Source organism: Ostrea edulis, chromosome 10 (genome assembly GCF_947568905.1).
Source record: "Ostrea edulis chromosome 10, xbOstEdul1.1, whole genome shotgun sequence".
NCBI lineage: Eukaryota > Metazoa > Mollusca > Bivalvia > Ostreida > Ostreidae > Ostrea > Ostrea edulis.
In genome coordinates this window covers 23,801,768-23,825,812 of record NC_079173.1, presented here as the reverse complement: position 1 = coordinate 23,825,812, position 24,045 = coordinate 23,801,768, and the positions used below count along the sequence as shown (strand labels likewise).

At 36.0% G+C, this 24,045-nt stretch overlaps 1 protein-coding gene across 1 annotated transcript; it reads left to right on the top strand.

Moving 5' to 3' along the window:
• Nucleotides 1-466: 466 nt before the first annotated feature.
• On the top strand, nucleotides 467-21,671 carry LOC125665585 (uncharacterized). Its single transcript, XM_048898293.2, has 5 exons — nucleotides 467-565; nucleotides 8,526-8,689; nucleotides 13,870-14,055; nucleotides 14,447-14,717; nucleotides 17,152-21,671. Exons 2-5 carry the CDS (start codon nucleotides 8,606-8,608, stop codon nucleotides 18,471-18,473), a joined length of 1,863 nt encoding a protein of 620 aa, XP_048754250.1. The 5' UTR covers nucleotides 467-565; nucleotides 8,526-8,605; the 3' UTR covers nucleotides 18,474-21,671.
• Nucleotides 21,672-24,045: the final 2,374 nt, after the last annotated feature.

The following is a 24,045-nucleotide window of genomic DNA, read 5'->3' as shown; positions in this document are numbered from 1 at the left end:
CAAAACATATAAAGAATAACTACATAGTCTATATTGTAAGTGAGGCAAAGTTGATAAGTAATACTTGAATTATACGAAATCGTAAACAATGAAATTATTATTGACAAGAGTGAGATACTTATACCATCCTTGCGCAAGACCAGACATTCTCACCATCTTATGCCTTCCAACTTCTATCAAGCAGTACTTCCTATCGCAAATTCTCATTCATCCCACGTACCATCAGGGAATGGAACGCCTTACCACCAGGGATATAATATGTCTCTCAAAACACCTGAAACATTCAAGGAGCAGGTGTCTAAACAAAAAAATTTAAGCCTACAAATTTTACGTTTCTATTTTTTTTTAATTTTAAATTGTGCTTTCTCAAAGGCAGAATAATCAACCAGATGATTGTGGCCATCACTCAGTAGATTCCGGAATTTGATTGTCTGTCAATGGTTTAAATTTTACGTTGCGTCGACGATTTCTGGTAGGCCTTCACCCGCCACCTTGGGTGATAGTGGGGAGTGGAAACAAACATTGCGTCTGATATTCGATATTCCGTGTACACGCCAGTCTACATGTGAGATATCCGAAAGCTAGTGAATTATACCAGTTGTCTATTTTATCGTGTATCTGTTCAGGACGGCCGATATAAGGTAAACCCATCTTCTGATCAGAGTCGTCCTTTCTTTGTTGTCGATTATAGCGATATGGTGACCGATCGTCTGATGGCTAAATACTTTCGAAATTCCCGTTGTTTGCGTATAGTAACGTAATGTAAAAGTGTACATTTGGTTAGTTTTTTTTTAAAACATTGTGTATTATTACTTGTTTTAATTTTTCTGTGGTGCTAAATGGGGTACTGAGGTTTATTGATTGTGTGTATATATAGATCTATGAATTGTAGACCTTTAAGGCAGTGTATTATGAATTGATGTATTTCTTTCATATTGTAGCTTATCACACATGAGTGGATCATATTAAAATAAATGTGCATAATTTCCCCCAAATATACATTTTATAAAACTGCTTTAATTAATTTCTGGTTCAAATTAGAATATTGTACCTCTGGGTCGTATGGTATTTCAGTATTCAATAGTTACAGTACCCGCAACGTTATTCTTGACATTCCTATCGTGCGTGTATCCTATCGTATCGTGCGTGTATCAGGTTTTCCGTTTTCTATCATGTTTTGTGTTTATCAGGTCTATTGTGTTTTGCGTGTATCAGGTTTTCCGTTTATCGTGAAAATCGTTTATTGTGTAGCTTCAGAAACTATCGGGATCGTATATAAAATCTAATGAAAGAGTACGACACTTTCCGAAACCTTTATTCGTTTTGTTAAAGAAGCTCTATTTTTAGGAATCAAGGAAAGACAGTATATTTGAAAGAGATCATAAAGTTGTCGATTTTAAGGCAGAAGAAGATCTATGTGTCTGTCCAGAGAGAGTGAAAAATTATCACAATTTCATTCCAAGTAGTCTGGAAAGTAGGCAGTGGTCTGTCGAGCAAACCGAGGACAGTAAATCTGAAAGCTCCTTCATCTGGAGTTCATAAACATTTGTTTGTCTAGAAACAATTATTTGTAATTAACACTAACAGAAAAAGGGAGTTCCGATTTGAAAGGAAAAATGGGTTAAGTACATTGTTTATCACATACATGTATATTTTAATAATGGTTATTTTTCTTCCGATTTTTTTCACCTGTATGCTACTTATACAGCAACTGCTGAACTTGTGGGCGTCCTTATATCTGATTTTGTGTTTTGACCGCTAACATTCTCAGGGACATTGTATTTCACACATTTAGAAGATTAAGTTTTAAAAGGGTGCAAGGGTGTTGCGTCCCCCAAAATTCTGCTCAACTGGGCACGATTCCGCTGTTGTTGTTTTTTTTACTTGTACATGTACTCATGTACCAATAGTCGTACGTGTAGATACTGGGAATTTATGTTGGTTTTGATGATTATTTGAATTATTTACACAGTAAGCGTTTCAAAATTGCGAATTTAAAACAAACCGGGTTTTGTTTATGTTTTTTTAAACAGTTTATTTATGTTTTGTTAACAAAATATCAATTCAAATAAATATGTTCCAATTACTTATGACTATCAATTATCATTCATAGTGTAAAAATATCTAACAGGTGTAGTGCGGTTGATTTTTTTTTAAAGCGGTCGTTATGAGAATAACTTGAGATGTTGAATGAACCCTGAACTTAGAGCTTGATGCAAAATAACCCCCTCCTAGCTACACACACAATATTACTTGGTTTTATTTCATAGTCAAGGTAATGTACATTAGCATAAGAGAGCTACTGAAGCATGATATCACTACATTATATTACATTTAGTTAATCCCCTGTATAATTTATATATTAAACATTAGGTGACAATATACGTTTTAGAACCATTGGCTGAGAAAATTCATATAAATATCAAATAATGAATTCAATGCCGTATATATTTTAGTTGGTTTTTTTATTTTAGCTGTGATGGCATAAAAAACATAAATAATTTTTTTTTAAAAAGTACGACCGTGAATTAAAGAAATGACATGGTACAAAACCGATCATTGTTTTAAACAAATGTTACTGCAACGGGGACAGGTAACTGATAGTCATCTCTCAACGAGAACGCGGTTTTCCTGAGTTACCTATAGATTACTGCGTTAGATTTTTCCCATCGCGAGAACGCGGAAAACAAGAAATCCGTGTTGTCCGTAATGTAGGTATATAATGTCAGAGCATTGAAATCCTTCAATATTATTAGCAACATAATGTAATATGTTGTAAGTATCAAAATTTCGTTCTGTCTAAATCGTTTCTAAATTTACAACATTTCTATCAGGTTTTCCGTTTATCATGAAGATCGTTTATCGTGTTTTGCATTTATCAGGTCTATCGTGAAGGTCGTTTATCAGGTTTTGCATTTATCAGGTTTATCGTGTGTCCTATCGTGCGTGTATCGTGTCCTATCGTTTATCATGTCAAGAATAACGTTGCAGGTACTGTAACTTGCATTGTCAAAAAACTTTTAACTAAACTGAACTACCCCAGAAACTAATATCAGATTATGTTTATTTTACATATATATATATATATTCAGAATTCTTGCTAAATTGATTGATTTTTATTGACTTGTTTGTATATTATAAGTTTCTGAATAATTGCATCACTGTTCACCTTTATTAAGCAAGCAAGTTCTATGGTATTGCAGCATCCGGTTCAATGTAGTCTACAGTACCCCGGCCAACAGAGTCAAAATTCAATGGTGTAATCAAACTATCATATTTTCTTCAATTTTTATCATTTTAGAAGAATTAATAATGGTTAAAAATTGAAGATAACCGCTTTCAGAATGTAATTATATTACTATAATGATATCTAAGGATCATAAATATTCAAGTGGTATTACAATATTGAAACTTTTAACAACACTTGTTTAAGGATTATGTGGTTAGGGTTGCCTTTCCCTTTAAGAAAGCAGAATGATGTATATTTGATTTAGGTATTCCCACTGTTAAAAAAAATAATCTCAATCTGAGTTTCAAAGACATTGTTGTATATAGCAAATCTAGACATATTATTTAAACATAAAAATATTTCATTTTGCCAAAAAATCCTTAAACAAGTGTTGTTAAAAGTTTCAATATTGCAATACCACTTGAATATTTATCCTTAGATATCATTATTGGAGTATAATTACATTCTAAAAGTGGTTAACATCTTGCATACCCATAAAGTCCAAAATACATGTAATTCAAAATAAGCCCTTAAAAAAAAAACCCTAACTGGTTATTATAAGTTCTGTATAATAACCAATGAGGGTATTCTTTTAAAGGGCTTATTTTGAATTATTTTGGACTTTATTGGTATGCAAGACGTTGACATGCATTAGAAATATTTTCATGAAAAAAATAATTAAATCAACTCATGTAGCTTATTCGGAAGGGGGGGGGGGGATGTCCTGAACCCAAGCATCTGTGGATGATCTTAGAATCTCATCAAAACCGGAACAGACGGTGTGACGTCAAAATTATTGATTTTTGTGGTCTTGAATACAAAAAGAGTTACACATCATGGCAGCCTCTATAGATCGCGGGAATTTCAATTTTTGACGTTTTCAAATTAGTACTGAAGCTTATCTAGGCCATATAGCAACAGAATTGTATGATAAATCTTTATCATATGATTAATCCTATCATTTATCATGTAAAAATCTTTTGGGTTGCCTTTCCCTTTAAGGTTTGCAGATATTGAGTACATACGAAATAAGCACAACATATTTTGCACTAACTGCTCACCATGCTTTCAATTCAAAGCAGCATTTCTTTACATGAAAAACACTTGATATTGATAGCCTTGATTTCAAAGTACATAACAGACAAAAAGTCTGGTTTCTATGTGTATTTTTCATTTTCTCAGGTATTTATGGATGTCTTCTTACCTGAATGTGCATATGATTTATAAATATTGAAAACATGATAGAAATATCACAGAGATCAAGCTTGCTTACCAACTGACATGATATTAAATGATAAAAATGTCATGTGATGTACTTGCAACATGCCCTTTTGTTTACAATCTAGAAACTTGCAATCACTAGGAGATGTCCTATGTGTGTAGCAGCAGGAAAAGTAAAATATCTCGATGCCATAAAACCTGTGATATCATAGTAGAGTATGCACAATTATCACTTAATTTGTGTTAAGGTATTAGTAAAAGTTAAGAAATGGTCATATATTGAAAATAGAATAAATCTCAATGTCACTGATTTATGACATGATTATAGAGTATTATGACCTCAATATTCAAGTTCCCACTTCAGTCAAAATGGTGAATATCTTTAAACTTCAGTCGTCTACAGTTAAATAAATATGCTGTAGTGAATCTGTGATAAGGTCTTCCTTTAGTTATCAAATTTGAAACGAATTGGACAATTGAAAAATATAGGAACTTGAAATACTTTTTCAAAATAATGTCATGATCTGTAGCAGTGAAGTGTTGTTGGGGCAAAACAACCGTTCTATTTCTTACAAGATTCGAGTTTCTCTTCAGATCATGATCCCAGGAAACAGGGTAGGACCACAATAGAGTTTAAAGGTTGTATAAGAATCTGAAAAAATAATTTTCTCCTCAAGTATCACAATGATACGGTTTATCAAATTAAGAAACAAATTCACGCCATGGATTTAGGGAGGAGGGGAGGGGGGGGGGGGGTTACAATAGGGGTTCAGAGTTTTATGTTGGAATAGTTTTGAAAAACCATCCGGTCTCACATACAAGCACCCAAACCCAAAGGAGAAATTCCAACATTATATAGCTCAGTCTTATTTTGAAATGAACCTCAAAATAATTACTGTTGTGCTATATTGTATTTAGAAAAAAATATATGGGAATTTAGGAGGTATTCTATATCATGATAATGTCTGACTTCCTTTTCAAACATGCATGGAAATATAAATACCTGCAATATTTGTCTATTTGTTTCACATATTGCCTAGCTGAATAGCTCAGTAAGTTAGCACGTCGATTGCTGAACTGTAGATCACGGGTTCGAGTCCAGCAGGGGTTTTAATTTTTTTTCGGATTGCTTTCTCCTAAAACTGCATTTTTTTTTAGTAAATAAAGTAAATCTGAAAATTTTCAATTTCAAAATATTGTTGTACATATCCTCCACTTTTCATCCACATCAAATTTCTCAGGTAGCATACCTCCTTAAAGAGAAACTAGAAAGTACAAGAAGATTCATTTCCTAGGTAGAAGGCTACACTACTGTAGTCTGAAACAGCAGAGAGAGACAGGATACGATACAGAGATCGAGAGGGAGTCTCAAAACTAACAAACCAAGAGCAGAATGACATTTCAATTGACAAGGTTGTTTTAGAGATTGGAAAATAAGTTGCATGGAATATAAATAAAAGTTTGAACAAGATGTAATCTCTTCTCACTAACATCTACAAGTCTTTTCAGAAAAATCAGTTATAAAGTCGGATAAATTGAATAATTGTCTGATAAATTTTGAGAAAGGCAGTTGTCCAATAGATTTTAAACCAGTTTTGGGAACTAATTTGCTTAGATTTATGTAGATTTAAGTTTTTTTCACACAAAGGGGGGGGGGGGGGCACAAGAGGGATGTAAAATTTTACACGGGAATATCCAGGAAAATTGTTTTGAAATATCTTCTCAAGAAACACAAGGATACATTTCTCATGCTATATGGCCTATGGATATCAGTTTTTGTAAAGTTTTAGTTTGCAGTCTTGACTATTAAATCAAAGGTATAATGTATCACAATGCTGTATTCGGTGTGTTTGTTGCGATTCCCATTCACCAGTCCTATACAGCATAAACAAACTAAACAGTGTCCAGGTTGGAAGTTATTTGAACTCGGGACAGTGTACTAAATACAGGTTTGACATGAAACATTCATATAGACAAGGCATGTTTCAGTGGAGAAAAAATCTAGATGGAAAACATAATATTATGAAAAAAATATTTTGTCAGTGAGGGATTTGAACCTGGTCATTTAAAAAAAGAAAACATATTCACATCTAAAAGTCTACGATCCTACCCACTGAACCAGGCTGTAAGCCATAAATACCAATGGAAAATAAACTTACAGATGAAGTTGAAAATGATATTGTGAAATCCTTTAGATATTTTGAAAGTACAAAAAAAAAAAAAAAATTCAAAGCCAGTTTTTTTTAGTGGAAAACTCGGAGAACATGTTCATACTAAATTTATTTCATTTCGCGGTGACTGTTTTTCTGAAATCTGGGGATACCCCTGCATTTTAACTTTAAAAAAATCACATGAAGTGCTTATTGCTTGATTTAAACTAAAATAATTTTGGCCAATTTTTGTTTAATTATTTTCAAAAATGTCTGAATCAAGACATAAGTTTGGTTTCATTATATATTTGAATAACTTTATTTTTATCAATCTTTCACGCAACACCTCTAGGGAAATTAACATGAGACTTGCAACACCTCTCTCTGGTGTGTTAATCATCTTTAAATGCTCATCCCCAAAATGAAAATTCAAGTGCATGAGGCGCAATTGCTAACTGCTGAATTTGTTTTTCTAGAGAGGGAGGGGTGGGGGTGGGTGGGTGATTAAATGATTTGAAAGAAATGGAAAAAGCTCAGGGTCTACAATGTATAAAGATACGGCCTAATGTATGAGAGAGATATACGTCACAGGTGAATCTGGTGGGCCGTATTATTGTAAGACAATCGCAGGTAATTTTAATGACAGGCCATTTTAACCTTTAGGAACATTCGTGTTAATCATCAAACTATCGGGAAATATATTTCTTTCCCTAAAGCGATATGTCGTCATTTCCCCAGATTCGTATGAATATTTTCTTACACAGTGCAGCCATTGTTATTTTCTCGTAATCGATCAGATTAGCAATCAATCTCATATCGATCAGTGATCCCAGCTATTGATTTTTATGACAGGATGTTTTGTTGATACAAGTATGAATTGGCAGGTTGACATGGCTGATTGATTCTGACAGCACGTCTTCGGTGTTAATTAATTAAAATCCGCCGTGTATGTAGATTAGATTAAGGAGGAGGGATAGGGGGATGCTTATTTGCTGTACATACATGTACTGCTAAATTCTCACTACAAAACTCAAATAACGGATGATTCATTAAAAATGGCCATTGGAAATTATCAGCTTGACCAGCCTATCATGCAATTTATCTAAACTTGCTGCACAACGTGACCAGCGTGTTTTTTGTGCAAATATTTACAGATTACAAATTACTCCGCGATATGACATTTTTTAAGGTCAAGAAAATGTCTTGGAAAATAATACGGTATATGTAAAATATTCTTTCACTAGTAAATATTTATAAACATGTTCTCAAGTTAAACAGCTGTGTAGGTGCACGTGGTGTGTTACTAACTTCTTGCAAGTTAATTTCGTCCCAGAGCATTTTTAAGACGTGGATCACTTTCCCAACCGACTGTCAACTGATGAAATGTACCGGTTTAGGTAGATACATATATTCTATACGGTCGGCTTTAAGTGATATTAAAAACAGATGTTTCTGTCAGTGTCCACGCGTGTGCATTTAATGCATTTATACATATATGTTCCGAGTGCAGTCCCGCCCACTAACGGTCTAACGAAGACGTCAGGCAGTCAGTCATCTGCCGAAATTAACCCAGACAAGAAAAACGTTTTCAACTTTCTCTCACAAAATATATCCCTCTATTAATCAGATCAAACGTGGTTTTTTCCTGGTTTGTGCATGCAGATTAGACCAACGTGTATAATATATCGCCCCGCGCTGATTAGCGATTGATTATGATATATTAAGATTGATTGGCGCTCCTTCCATTGGTCCGATTAGTCGGCAGTCTTCCTCGAGGCAGTGAGCAGTGTGTTTTGGCCGTTTAAATATATACCGCATGTGGACAATGCACAGAACTTGCATGTCAAGAAAAAAGAATGTTTGAACAGATCAGAATGACTAGACGCTTTTACCTGCCGATTAGTTAATGATTTCTGTTTCTTCAGGTGTATTTAAAACGGACACACCTGTCGGGCGGATTATCAGCGAGGCACAAGGCGGGAGGAGGAAAAATCTTAGATCTTTGATGGATCCTTCGGTGGTGGAGAGCCTACAAGCTCTGGAGCGGACAGCGGCTTGGGTAAACCAGGTGGCTCAGATGCGGCAAATGGTAAGTTAGTACTGACTCAATTCCTCATTCTACAAAATGTCACGTCCATGTCATATATCTTATCAATTTTTTTTTAATTAAAAGCTTAATTAGAATACATGGTACGTTTAATTTTTTTTTTTCATGTGCATTTTCTAGTGATTGTCTGTGGGAATTATATAACAGTAAATTTAATGTTAGGCAGATGAAAACAGAATATAATCTTACAGGTTAAAATGATATACTTTATAGCCCGAGTAAAAACACAAACAACCACCTGGCTTACTGTATGAGGTAAAATTTTGTGAACCCGGTGTCACCAAGTCTCCAGGTTGTAGCTAGTGTGTACTTTAACACAGAACAACGACCGCGGAGGAATGTGTCACAATACAACTGTTAAATAACTTGTTTCTGAATGGACAGAAGAAGTTTAATAAAGCTTTCATTTTACTATTATAAACATGATAAAATTATTCATTTACAGTCTTTCCTATTAGTATCCAAGTTCCCGTTACTATGCTTGAATGAAATGACAATAAAAGTGACAATTAACACCAAACAAACAACCCCCAACCCCCCAATATTTATGAAAAGGAAAAATTATTTTTTACTTTGTATTTTAAAAAAAACAACAAAAATTAAAACATTACCCCACCCCTATTTTACAATAGGGACAAATTCTTTCTCTTTTGTTATAATGATATTGTTTCCACACCTTTTATTTTCCTATCAATCAAATCTGGTCATCCTCTGGTAGAACACTCCCATGAACATATAAAGTGTGTGAATCAAATTGATTGATGGAGGCTTGTGTAATTGTTGGTTTTTTTATTACATATTTGTACAGTATAACGATATGATGTTGAATAAAATTCCTTAATTTTAGAAATAACATGACAATTGAGGATATAGTTTTTAGCTCACCTTTCATTCGCTGTCTGTTTGTAAACTTTTTACATTTTTCACTTCTTCTCCAAATCTAATGGGTTAATTTCATCCAAGCTTGGCCAAAAGCATCCTTGGGTGTTCAAATGAAGGGCCACACCCCCTTTAAAGGGGAGATAATCACAAAAATGCTAAAATAGGGTGGGGTCATTTAAAAATCTTCTCATGAAGCACTGAGCCAGAAAAGCTGAAATTTACTTGAAAGCTTTCTAGCATAGTGGAGATTGAAGTTTGTCAAAATCATGACTCCTGGGGGTAGGATGGGGTCACAATAGGGGATCAAAGTTTTACACGTGAATATAAAGGGAAAATCTTTAATAATCTTCTTCTTAAGAATCACTGGGTCAGGAAAGTACAAATTTACACGAAAGCTTCCTGACATACTGCAGATTCAAGTTTGTTAAAATCATGACCCCCGGGGGTAGGATGGGGCCACAATAGGGGATCAAAGTTTTGCATACAAATATTTAGGGAAAATCTTCTGAAGAATCACAGGGCTAGAAATGTTTACATTTACTTGAAAGCTTCCTGACATAGTGCAGGTTCAAGTTTGTTAAAAATCATGGCCTCTGGGGGTAGGTTGGGGCCACAATAGGGGATCAAAGTTTTAAATGCAAATATATCAAGAATTTTTTTTTAAAAAATCTTCTCAAGAACCGTTGGACATAAGTTTATATTTACATTGAAAGCTTCCTGACATAGTGCAGATTCAAGTTTGTAAAAATTATTGCCCCTGGGGGTAGGTTGGGGCCACAATATGGATCAAAGTTTGACATGCGATTATATGGTAGGGTAAAGTTCATATCAAAGTGCATTTGATTGATTGATTGAATATTGTTTAACGTCCCTATCGAGAATATTTCACTCATATGGAGACGTCACCACTGCCGGTGAGGGGCTGCAAAATTTGGGCCTATGCTCGGCGCTTATGACCATTGAACAGGGGGGATCTTTATCGTGCCACACCTGCTTTGACACGGGGCCTCGGTTTTTGCGGTCTCATCCAAAGGACCGCCCCATTTAGTCGCCTCTTACAACAAGCAAGGGGGTACTGAGGACCTATTCTAACCCGGATCCCCACGGATACTTTAAGCTACTAGAATTAGAATAGATTTATGAATCCAAGTGCTTGCCCATGGCATGGGATGCTCCATTTCTGGTCCAATATTTGAAAAGTCTTCAATTTTACTCCAGTGAGTGGGTACAGAAAAAGTATGGTTTAGATATGATATAACACTTGGGGGGGGGGGGGGGGTGCAATCGAAGGCACCATTTCAGGATTATGGGTTTCATTAGCAGTAGACAAACTTGGGTTCCAGATACCCATTAAGTGTTTCTGGGATTTAATAGAAATAGTTAGTCACTGCATAAGACTATCAAGAATCCCAAAAACAAATTCCAGTATTTCAAAAATGTTAACTCTTTTTAAGCTAGTAGTTTGATGAAAAGTTATGTTGAAGCAACATATACATGTATGTACAAAACAGGAGTCTGACAAAGGCAGCTATTATCTGGCCTCTGTCACTCGAACAAATTGTTCACTTGTTGCCTACCTCTCACTTATAGTTGCGCTGAACCTACAGTTAGAGCCTATGTAGTGGCTATTGGGTATGAGGAGTCCATGATGCAACCAACAGATTCAAAGCTCTGGAATGTTTTGGACGTCTGGAGTCTAGGATGGATATTAGGTTACCAGTTAGTTTATATGAGTAATAAGTACTGTGTATTCCAGTCTCTATGGCACAAAGTTAAAATACACAGCTTATACTTTGGCCTTTTTAAGGAATGGGTGTTTGTATTAATATTGTTTATATCTCTTTCGAGAATTTTTCACTCATTGCCGGTGAAGGGCTGCAAAACTTGGGTCTATGCTCGACATCACCCATTGATGAAGAAGGCCTTCAACAATTGGCATAAATTAGACGCTTGCGGCCTTTGAGCAGAGATGGATCTTTATCGTGCCACACCTGCTGTGAAACGGAGCCTTAGTTTCTGCGGTTTCGTTTGTAAGTCTGCCCCATTTAGTCGCTTTTATGACAAACAAAGGGTACTGAGGACTTATTCTAACCCGGATCCACAAGGGAGATTTTAAGGGTTGGAGAATTTGCTTTATGGACAGGCAACAGTCGTTACACCATTCTCGAAATATTTTATATAAAGCACAGAAATAGCAATGAACTCTTAAATGAACATAACTGCCCAAAGTGAAGAAATAATTAATATAAAGCACAGAAAATTTCACTTTATTTGGATACCCACTTCCACCCCTACCCGGGGTTGAACTCACGACCTGCGGAACCAAATCTCCTAGCAGCATGTAACCAGCGCGCTAGACTACACATTTCGAATGCAATGTGTATCATGTATGATCCTCTTAAAGCACAGAAAATTTCACTTTATTTGGATACCCACTTCCACTCCTACCCGGGGTTGAACTCACGACCTGCGGAACCAAATATCCTAGCAGCATGTAACCAGTGCGCTAGAATACACATTTCGAATGCAATGTGTATCATGTATGATCCTCTTAAATGTACATTAAATAACTGTATCCCATTTCCATTCTCAATGACCGTGTAGCGTGTGACAGCGTGGCGAGAATTCCATCGTCATCTAAAGCAAGTTTTTAGACTTGCCTAGATGGTCGAGCGGTCTAGTGGGGTGGATTATAGGCAGTGGGACAGTGGTCATTTATTATTTGAAGGTTCTCACCCCCACCATGTGGTGGTGGACAACCTCACTGGATTTTCTGTGCATAAAATTCATTAGGTTGCCCAAATGGCGAAATCGTCACCTTCAAATTGTATGTTATATTGTGATGTTGACAGTTGATATGTGGATGTTGATTTATGAATTATTTGATATTGACAATTTCAATAAGGTTCAATACAAGTTGAATACAGTATTGAATACAATGTATGTTGATTGTGTCGGTAGCTTGATTGTGATTACCCAGCAGGCTACTTGCCCATTCGGACGACACAAAAATGTTGTTGTTGGGGGTGAGCCCTTTTGTTCATCGGAACCACCGTTGTTGGTTGTAAATGTTGTTTCTAACTACTGTGGCCATTATCTGCCAAACAATAAATTGTTAAACGCTTATAATTTATTGCGTTTCATCTCAAGAATCTATGAGGAAGTATATCGTATAAACAATTCCCAATAAAAGCTTATATTTTGGGAAAGCTGAACTTATGATTTAATGCAGTCTTAGATAAAGGGAAATTAAATCTTTAAATATGGGCCAAGGTGACTCAAGTGAGCGATGTGCCCCATAGGCCTCTTGTTGGACTGTCTGTGTGAAAAGAAAAACTCTTAACCTTGGCCCATGCCTTTTGAATGGATGGATTGGTTTATTGATTTCATATTCATTATGTGTATTCCTTTTGTTAGGTAGGAAAATATTTTTCCCTCATGATGTTGGGAGTTTGATCTACTTTTGTAAAAACTTTAACCTTGGCTATAACTTTTAAGCAGTTAGTGCTAAGGCTTTCATATTCACATGTGTATTCTTTATGACCCTCTCACCTCTGTCGGCGCGGGTTTGAATCCCGCTCGCGCCGGTAAGTGAGAAAGTTTCCCAGTTTACTTTCGGAAGGTCGGTGGTCTCTTCCCAGGTACATTGTATCTGGGTTCTCTCTTCCACCAATAAGAAACTGGGCACCACCAGATAACTGAAAAATTGTTGAGTGTGGCAGAAAACATCAATCAATCAATCAATCAATCTTTATGACAAGACCTTTCCTTTATGATCCAAAATTAAACCCTATAACCTTGGAGTTTGGTCATGATACAGGATCATCAGTGTTGAATTCACAAACAGATTTGCAGTAATGTGACCGCCTCATACAAACCTCATTTTTATTTTGTTCTGATTGTGTTTATGTCTTGTTTTTTTTTATTGAAATTTTTTTTTCTTTAAAAGGTGGTGTTGATAGTAGCAGGGAACCTGTCATTTTTGTCGGTGACCATCAATTATTGAATATTGATCATACATGTTTACTAGGGGATTTTAATTACTTATCATAGGGGAGGGGGGGGGGGGGGGGGCCTTCCACCTACTATTTCACAAAATATACTTATTTTACAGTGACTATTCTGAGACTCGTACAATTAAAGAAAGTCTTATAATAAGTTGGACCTCCTCTGGATAATATTTGTGCTGCATTTCTTATAAGCAAAGAATTTGTGTGAAAAACAGTATTATTACATATCAAATACATAGATACAGGACACATTTCTAATTTTCGTTGCAGTGTAATTTCCAAGATTTGAAGGAGGACTCCACAGGAGACAGCAACCCTGACCGGGACGCCTGCAGTGACAAAGATTTTGACGATATTCCGGACAGTTACGAGGGCCTTCAGACGACCTTTGACCGGGATCCGTTTGAGTCCAGCGACTCCAGCCGTCAGGCCGATGCTGGTTCATCTGGGACCATGGTTAGTATGCAGTAGACAGGTCTAAATTATTTATAAAAATGTCAAACACTGTGCAGTTTTACCCCATGTCAACTTTTTATGTTTTATGCTTATTTCTCGGGAGTGTGAACCATTAAATTCTCTATTTCAAATTAGTTTTGAAGCAGGATTTAATGTGGTCAGTGTTGGTTCGTGGTGTATGTTAACTGGGGGGGGGGTCTTTTGATAATATCATGTTCATTGTATACGTCCTGATGATAAGGAGTTGATTGTTTACTTTGAATGGTGCAGTGCATGCTTTTGTAGACATTTCGATATTTTCATCTCTTTCATAGGTGTTCGAAGTTTTTTAAAGTCGTTTTGTCTTGAATATATTGACAATAAAATATGTTCAATTCAAATCTCTTTACAGGATTATGTGGATATCCCTGCTACGGTTCAGGAATTTAAAGCTTCCTTGGAGAGTTCCGGAATCTCCCAAAGGTTTGCTGCTAAGTTTATCATGGATTCCACCAGTCAAGGAAATCTAAGCTTTCTGCTGGAGAAAGGCAAGTCCAAGCACTGGTCAGAGCTAAGCGGTAGGGGGCGTCTGCCGTACATACGAATGAGACGTTGGTTAGACAGCCCCGAGGAACAGAGAATCACGTTGAGTCAGCTCAGCATGAGTAAAGGTACAGTATACGGTAAAGTCCTTCACTTTTTAAAATTCATGTGTTACAGTAGTTAAAATCTTTCCATTTTTAGGTCACCTGAGTTACTCAGGTGACCTACATGTATTGCAATTGGTCTGCGTCCGTCATTGTGCGTTAACAATTGAACATTTTTAACTTCTTAATAACTACCATTCGAATTCTTTTCAAATTTGGTATGAAGCGTCTTTGGGACAGGGGGGGGGGGGGCATAAATTGTAATTTTCAGGACTCCTGCACCCCTTGGGCCTTAGCGGCGGGGCAAAAATTGACCAATGTTTGAAAATATTCTTTTCTAGAACCACACAAGAAAAATTAAATGCATTGTGATGTAGAACAGGAAGGTCTCAAGCAAAATTGTAAATTTCATGATCCCCGGGGTAGGAGTTATGACCCTAGGGCAGGGCCAAATGTGGTATATAGTGTTTATGTGTAAAACACTTCTAAAAATAACATAAATCTTCAATAGTGCTATTGACACTAAATTGAAACTGAATGGATATTTAGAAAGAACAGGCAGTCCTTTACCAAAATTATAAATTTGATGATCCCAGGGGTAGGGGTTTTGGTATCAGGGTGGGGCCAAAATGGTTGGTTAATAGATGTGTGAACAATAGAACATTTTTAAGTTGTTGATAACTCCTATTCCAATTCCTTTCTTTGGTATGAAGCATCTTTGGGACAAGGGGGACATAAATTGTAAATTTCAGGGGCATGGCAAAACTGCCAAACATTGACCAATTCTTAAAAGTCTTCTCTACAACTGCATATCTTTAAGAAAAACTAAATGCATAATGATATAGAGCAGGAAGGTCTCTACCAAAATTGTAAATTTCATGATCCCGGGGTAGAGGTTCTGACTTCAGGGCAGGGTCAAACTTGGTATATATATATAGTGTATATGTGCAAAACATGTAATTGATATCTGCTTTAATGCTATTGATACTAAATTGAAACTAAATGGATATTTAGAAGGAGTAGGTAGTCCTTTATCAAAATTGTAATTTCATGATCCTAAGGGGTAAGGGTTTTGTTTCAGGGTGGAGTCAGAATTATTATGGTGATTATTGTCTTTATCATTTGAAGGACTTCTTTAAGTTTACTGATACATCAACCCCAGGGTTTTAACTTTAGGGTGGGTCCAAATTAGTGATATCATTTAATGATAATATCATATTATGTAAAGCCTTTCATCAGTATATGCACTTTTGAGGGTATTGAAGTTTTAAGAACACATCTTGTTTTATGCTGTTGCTGAATATTAGAATTTAGCTTAGATATTCAGAACAGGAATTTTTTTCTAGATTTCATAGCCCTTGGGAGTAGTAATACTTTTAACTAGTACTCGGGTGACCGATAAGGCCTGTGGGCCTCTTGTTATAAGGAGGGGTAAACTAGAGGATATCTGTTAAGATGTTGTGGTATTGAAAAGGATCACATAAAAAAATTGTCTTCATATCTCACAAACGAAGTTTGGAGACATATTGTTTTTGCTTGGTTCTTATTATTCTACTGCTTCCTGTTCTTTCTTGGTTGAAAATGTCCACAGCCGTTCTCTGTAATCTTTAGATGAAAGAAGTAAATATTCAAGGATATGATAGACCAATGTATCTAGATGTGCAGAAATGTTTTCAGATTTGAGGGGTTTAGAGACTTGGAGTGGGGGAGGGGTCTAACATACTTGTAAGAACCCAATGGGGAAAAATTAATTGTAAAATTCAACGGATATAACTTGACAAATATGATAGAGTCCTGGGTTCTTCCGAAATGAGAAGGAAAATGACAGGGCCTACAAACTAGTTTTAAGGTCAATGGACTCCAGCAACCTTGACCTCTGACCAATAAAATAAAAACTGGTATAACTTTAAAACTGGGACTGATAGCGACATGGAATCTTCAGAAACGTTAACAGGATACAAACAAGTATCGAGGTCAAATAACCACTGTAACCTTGGCCTTGATCAGAAAAACTGGTATAACTTTAGAACTGGGACAGATAGAGACATGGAATCTTCAACTAGTATCAAGGTCAATTGACTCCAGTAACCTTGACCTTTTGCCTTGAACAACAATTGACAGGCATGTTGTACACTTATTTTAATGTCTCTCATTGAAATGAATTTTGTGCAAGGGAATAATTAATGGGGGGGGGGGGGGGGGGGGGGGGGGGGGGGGGGGGGAGTCAGTAGTTTTCAGAAAAAGCCCACTTTTTACCACTTTTATACAACCAGTATTTTGTTTGAGAGACTCAGTAATCAGCAGATTATAATCTTATAATCATATTTTGTTTTAGTTTAAAACCACTTAATATATATTACATTTATGTACAATGTATAAAATCCCAAAAGTTTAATTATCATTGAAGCAGAAACGGAAGACAAAAGACAGTAGCAATATTTTACCTTATGTTTTATACAATTATTTATAGAATTCAAGAAGACTGGGCCTAAAGACAGTTGTGGAAGACGAGGAAAATTTACCCTGTTCCAGCTGATGGTGCTTTGTCGATTCTTTGAAGAGGATCAGAACCCCTCGCTTAACACACGAATGCTGCTAGCAGAGAAGCTCCTTGTGTCACTAGAACGCATTACAATATGGTTTCAAAACCAGCGAGCACGAGGATTTCCAGCCAAACGTGTTCTATGTCTGATGAGCGTGGATCGTCAGAATGCAGAGAGTGAGAAGGCGGAATTCGGAAGGAAATATCAGAACATTCAAGACGATATTCAAAAGAGAACGCAGGCCTTAACTGGTGCTCTTCAAAGCATGACCGGACACCATAATCATATTCCAAACCCCGTGAATAGAGTCGAGAATGGATTTAACAAAAATTTGGCTTGTGGAAAAACAATTGCACCACAAGATGTATCCGGAGTGTTAAGTAATAAGGACTTATCCTCGGTTTCTGGGGCCGTGCGATACCTGCCAACCTCACTACAACAGAATCAACGCTACAAGCCCTATGATGTCCCTTCAATGTGGGGAGGTGATGAAAGATACAATAACTTTACAAATTATCTTCATCACCAGATCTCCAGTTCATCAAATGGCAAAATTCAAAATGTTGCCATTCCTCAACAGGATCAGTCAACTGCTGACATTAAGAGGGAACCCGGGGAAATAGCGAACGGTTTGTCCTCGGGAACATGTTTGTCGGAAAAAGGAAAAGCTCCGCCAGATCCCAGACCAACATTTCTTGTGCAGAATTTGGCCAACTCTCCTAGTGTTTTTAATAGGCCATACTCACAGAGTACTTACCCAGAAGAAAAAATGGAACTAAATGGCTTATCACAGAGAGAAAGAATGGTGATGCCAAAAATTTCTTCCCCCCAAGAAAAAGAGATGTACACTTCAGTCATGCAAAAAATGGCTGAAACCGTGGAAACCGCAATGGATTATAATAGGTATAGAAATGGAAATTCCAATTCGTTTTTGAATTACAGGGGCAAGTCTGATGACCAAGAATCTCGGAAAACTTTCGTCAAGACAGAGCCAAGATCAGAGTTGGAAGACGACAGCTGTGTGATGTCTTCCCAATACAGGAACTCCTCAATACAGGAAGATGGCGCCAGCTGTACCGTGTCTTCTCAATACAGGAACTCCTCAATGACAGAAGATGGCGCCACTTTCTTTCCTGCAGAAAATAATGTCACTGATCAAGAGATGAATTTGGGATCTGTCAAGACTGAAAATATTGATAATGATAGTGCGATGGACACAAACAGGACCTCGATAAGACCAGTTATATAGAATAGACAGGAAGAAATGCAGTGTGCGAACAGACACCACAATCTCAGAAATATCCATGGATTTCCTGACCATGAACTGAGAAATCTCATATTCCAATCAATTTGTTAATCAAAATTAATCCATGGTGCATTATCATTTCTCAATATTTTGATATATGCTGGCGTAAAGCATTGCAGTTTATGCCCTCGTGGGATTTTCAAAAATGTTAACGATTGTATAACCTGAGAAACAGAAATTTTGACTGAAAGTCTGTTCTCAGTTTATGGTCAGCAAGTCCTAAATTTTGGAAACCAAAACCGTGTGAAGAGGTTGATTGGGGAGTACATAGTACCGGTTGTACTAACTTAGTACCGGTTGTACTAACTTCAGAATGTGTTATCCTTGATTATGAAAATGGTTTGTGTTGTTATAATGTTAATTTCCTTTATATCTGAATCTAGAATTGTACATACTTGTAGCCTACACAGGATGTTAATTAATTTTGTTAATTCTACTTTATATCCCTTTCCCACAACCACTTCTATGTAAAATACCATGAACAGAAAAAGTTTATTGTTACACTATCAACATTTCATGAAAAGGGAATCTTGATTAAAATACATAAGTATTTACCAGTGTGCAAGAAACAAAACCTTTTCAGTTTATAAACCAAGTATGGAAATAGAGTACTTTTGATGCTAATATTATTAAAGTGGAATTCAAAATTATACACCAGGCAGTATGAATTATATACAAATGTATACTGAGGATATTAACATGGTAATGATAGTTTAGATGAATTCATGAAATTTTCAAAGAACTAATTAGCATTATTAATTGATTAGGTATTAGTACTTGTGATTAATTGATTAGTGTATTTTGCCCGAGTACTATTTATAGTATATTGATAAATTTAGATAATTTGTCTATTAATAGTATATGGATAAATTTAGATAATTTGTCTATTAATAGTATATGGATAATTTAGACCATGTGCTTGCTCTGGCAGGCCTGTGCTGGAGTTGATATTTATACAGTATTTAGGCATTCTGAGGAACCAGTTCAGTTGTGAAAAGTTATATGTACATGTGGTCATTAAAATTTGTATATATGTACAGTGTTGGTGTACAATAGGAGTGTACATGTATGTAACTGTGTATTTATGCTAAATAATTTATTTAAATTATTAGGGTTTATGCAACTCTTCACGGTTGTGCATGTTATTTTCAAGGGGTAAATTTGTAAATTGCATAACAAACAAATTTTAACACAGCAGAGATATTTTGTTTGAATGTTAAAGAGATATTTAGTTTGAAATTTTTTTTGTGTACAAATATAAGCAACTAGGTTGAGAATTCAAGACATATGTTTATCTAAATTGGTAGACATCAGGGCTTGAAAATAACTTTTTATGTTACCAGTTTCAGAAATAAATCATGTTATTAAAATAAATAACAGAATTTAACTTGATATGCCTCAGACAATGTTGTAACACGTAAGTGAGATTTATATTTACTAATCTGGTTCATCTGTCACTGATATCTACAGAGGAATGCCAAATGTGTGTTTAAGATTCCATAAGTATGTTTTCCAAAATGACGTTTTAGAAAATTGACCAATCCTATCGGACTGACTAAAACAAATGTCAGTCCGCCAGACTTTTAACCAGTCACAGACTAATGGGCATTTGTTAATTTCGAGCCCTGGACATCCAGATACTGAAACATGCATTTACACAACTACAAGAAAAAATATCGCATTTTGGTATTGCCTACAAAGCATTACAATGACACATTGGGATATCTCCGTTTGTCACACTCCAGAACTTAGAAACTGAAATAACAGAACTTTGAATTTTATCATGTGTGTTCCTGGTGTGAAGGTCATGTGATGTATACAATTATCACTGATGACCTCACATTAATGCCCTCGCATGCATTTACCATGGGACACTATATTTTTTTGAAGTTACAATCAGTTATGTTGTGTAGTTTACAATTTCATATAATTGCTATATACTGTGGTTATGTCAAATTCGTGGGCATCAAATTTCATGAAATGCTACTATATGTACATATACATGTTCATTTATTAGCAAAATATTTACTGTACAGTGTACAGTGACTTTGTTGATCACCTGATTTTTGTATAGTCTGACACCACCAATAAAAAAATGATATTCAAAAAATTTACTTCCAAATTTTGGCATTTCATGTGAATGTGCAACCTTAAATTATTTGCATCCAACCTAATTTTTAAAAATATGCAAGTTTCTTCAGTCTTTCATGATTTCTTTTAAATGAAATTTAAAGGCATCAATGTGTTCCAGTTTTAAAGTGAAAGTACTCTAGTTGTGAGAAACAATATTCATATTTACCCTTGACCTGACCTTCTGTAGGTCAAATGCAGTGTCAATAGGTCAGTATGGACTGTGTGCAAGGTTGTTCTACAAGTCTACAAAATTTAGGCAGTTTCCAGGCCTATATTGATCTTCATCTCTTACATTTGGTTAAATCAAAACTTTATCCAACACCAGTTGGATAAAAGTAGTTCATATTGTTGCTGGCGTGGGAATAAATCTTCAGTAATTATTGCAAGATAAATGAGATATTTATGATAGTAAGATGTATGTTTCTTTTGTCCAACTTGTTGTATATATTCACCAAGAATATCCTTTCGTCAAATATAAACAATTTCACCTCATATGTATAAAGCAAATATAAAATTAAATCGCATTATGTAAATATCTTCAATTTACGAAATGTTATTTCTTGTTTTTGGTTTCATTGATGAAATGAGTGCTATTAGTAAGAATAATTCTTGCAATGCTTTTGCCAATGTTTTGTTAATGTTTATTTATACGTTTATCAGTATTAGGGGACCAACATTTCTTTTTCTATGCATAGTTATAAGAAATATGTATCTTTTAGTAGTCTGTGGTTTTGTTAGAATATACCAAATTTAACAGTGTGATATTAGAATTTTTTTTCATACAAATGTCTGTTTTTGTATATGACTTTTCGTATTCTTTTCATATTTGTCCATTTGACAAATTGGAAAAGAAGAAATGCATACAAAAGCATGCTGTCACAAAACTAAATCAGCTCTAGCATTGATCTTGATTAATTGGCAGACCTTTTGCACTGCTTTTGAATGTTTTTTCCCCTAGAAACTTGTGCAGTAATTCTTGTGAAACAAAATAAAATCAAAAATTTGAAATCAGGCTTCAGTATATTGGACCTAATGTCTCATACAAGTGGCATAATGCTGATTACCTATTCAAAAAAACTTTTGTTTTTAGCTCACTTGATCTGAAAGCTCAAGTGAGCTATTCTGATCACCTTTTGTCTGCCGTCTGTCTGTAAACTTTTCACATTTTCCATCTTCTTCAGAATCCACTAAACTTGGTACAAATCGTCCTTCGGTGAAGGGATTAAGTTTGTTCAAATGAAGGGCCATGCTCCCTTCACAACAGAGTTGCATGTAATCATGAAGAGGGTCATTTAATGTGAAATATGCACTTTAGCTTTTCAATAAAGGCTTGCATTGTTTGGGAAATGTTTTCTGGGACATTATTTCAAACAAATTGAGGATTTGAAGTGGCCCACAACAAAGTCCTGTGCAATATATTCATGTGCACAGTGCATGAAGGCCTAAGGAAGTTTGATAAAGTTTAAATCCAAAAAAGTCAACAATAGTCTTCTGAGAAACTTCTTGATTTTCTTTTAGCATAAGCCACAATGCTGTGCTTGAACAACTGGAAGTATCCATTTTAAACAAGAGGCCCATGGGCCACATCAATCACCTGAGTCACCTTGGCCCTGCTGTTGTGATTTTTTATCAATCTTAATTCCCATGAAAAATGTTGACCCCATATTGTGGCTCTAAAGATCACATGAGTGGGGCCACAATAGGGGGTCAATGTTTTGAAAATCTTTTCCAGAACCGCTGGGCCAATTTCAATTAAACTTATTTGCCACAACATTCTTGAGTGAAGGTGACTCAACTTTATTCAAACTTTGATCACCTATTGTGGCCCCACCCAACCCCGGGGACCATGATTTTTACCACATTTGAATCTGCACTATATCTGGAAGCTTTCATGTACAGTAAGTTCCACCTTTTCTGGCCCAGTGTTTCTTGAGAAGATTTTAAATGGCCCCACCCTATTTTTGCATTTTCATGATTATCTCCCCTTTGAAAGTAGCATTGCCCTTCATTTGAAAAAACTTCAATCCCCTTCACCAAAGGATGCCTTTTCTCCAAGTTTGGTTGAAATTGGCCAATTGGTTCTGGAGAAGGAAGACGAAAATGTGAAAAGTTTACAGACACAAAGTCCTCTACTTAAATAACCTTTTCCCTCTACTTCCTAAACCCATTTACACCCACCACCCCCCCCCCCCCCCCCCCCCCCCCCCTCCTGGTGGAGATTCAGATTCCAGAGAAGGGCCAACATACAGTGATAGTAAAATGTTCAAGTACACATGTTGATGATTTATACTGCTGTTGAATAGTAGAATTTAACCTAGATATGCACAACAGGAAAATTATTATGGTTTTCGTAGCCCTTGATACCTTTACTTGGGTGACTGATAAGGCCTGTAGGCCTATTGTTTGATAGTAGAATTGAATGGTGAGACTGTAACCTTGAACTTATGAATTGAACCCATGCTACATGCCTGAACTAAAATATGAACACATCTTCAAGCCCACTTTATTATTATTACGTCAGTTACTGCTGACACTACAAATGTACATGCCACAAGTAACCCATGGGCCACATTGCTCACCTGAGTCACCCAACCTACCCCCGGATCCCATGATTTTTACAAACTTGAATCTGCACTATGACAGGAAGCTTTCATGCAAATTTAACTTCTTTGCCCTAATGGTTCTTGAGAAAAAGATATTTAAAAATTTCTCTATATCTTTGTAAAACATTTATCCCCTATTGTGGCCCCACTCTACCCTCGGGGGCCGAGATGTCAACAAACTTGAATCTGCACTATTTCAGTAAGCTTTCGTGTAAATGTAACCTTCTCTGGCCCTATGGTTCTTAGATTTTTAAAGATTTTCCCTATATTTGAATAGAAAACTTTGACCCCCTATTGTGGCCCCACCACACCCCTGGAGGCCATGATTTTAACAAACTTGAATCTGCACTAAGACAGGAAGCTTCTGTGTAAATGTAAACTTTTCTGGCTCAGTGGTTCTTGAGAAGATTTTTCCCTATATGTATGTAAAACTTTGATCCCCTATTGTGGCGCCACCCTAATCCCAGGGCACTAGTATACAGAGGTCATAAGTTATTTACAGAAACAAAGGCCTGTGTCCCAGGGACCATAATTTTTACAAACTTGAATCTGCACTGTCAGGAAGATTTTATGCAAATTTGTACTTTCCTGGCTCTGTGGTTCTTGAGAAGATTTTAAAGATTTTCCCGATACATTGATTGATTGGGGTTTTATGCCGTTTTGGCAATATTTCAGCCATTTTACGGCGGTTTCCCTATACATGTATATTCACATGTAAAACTTTGATCCCCTATTGTGGTCCCAACCTACCCATGGGAGTTATGGTCTCAACAAACTTT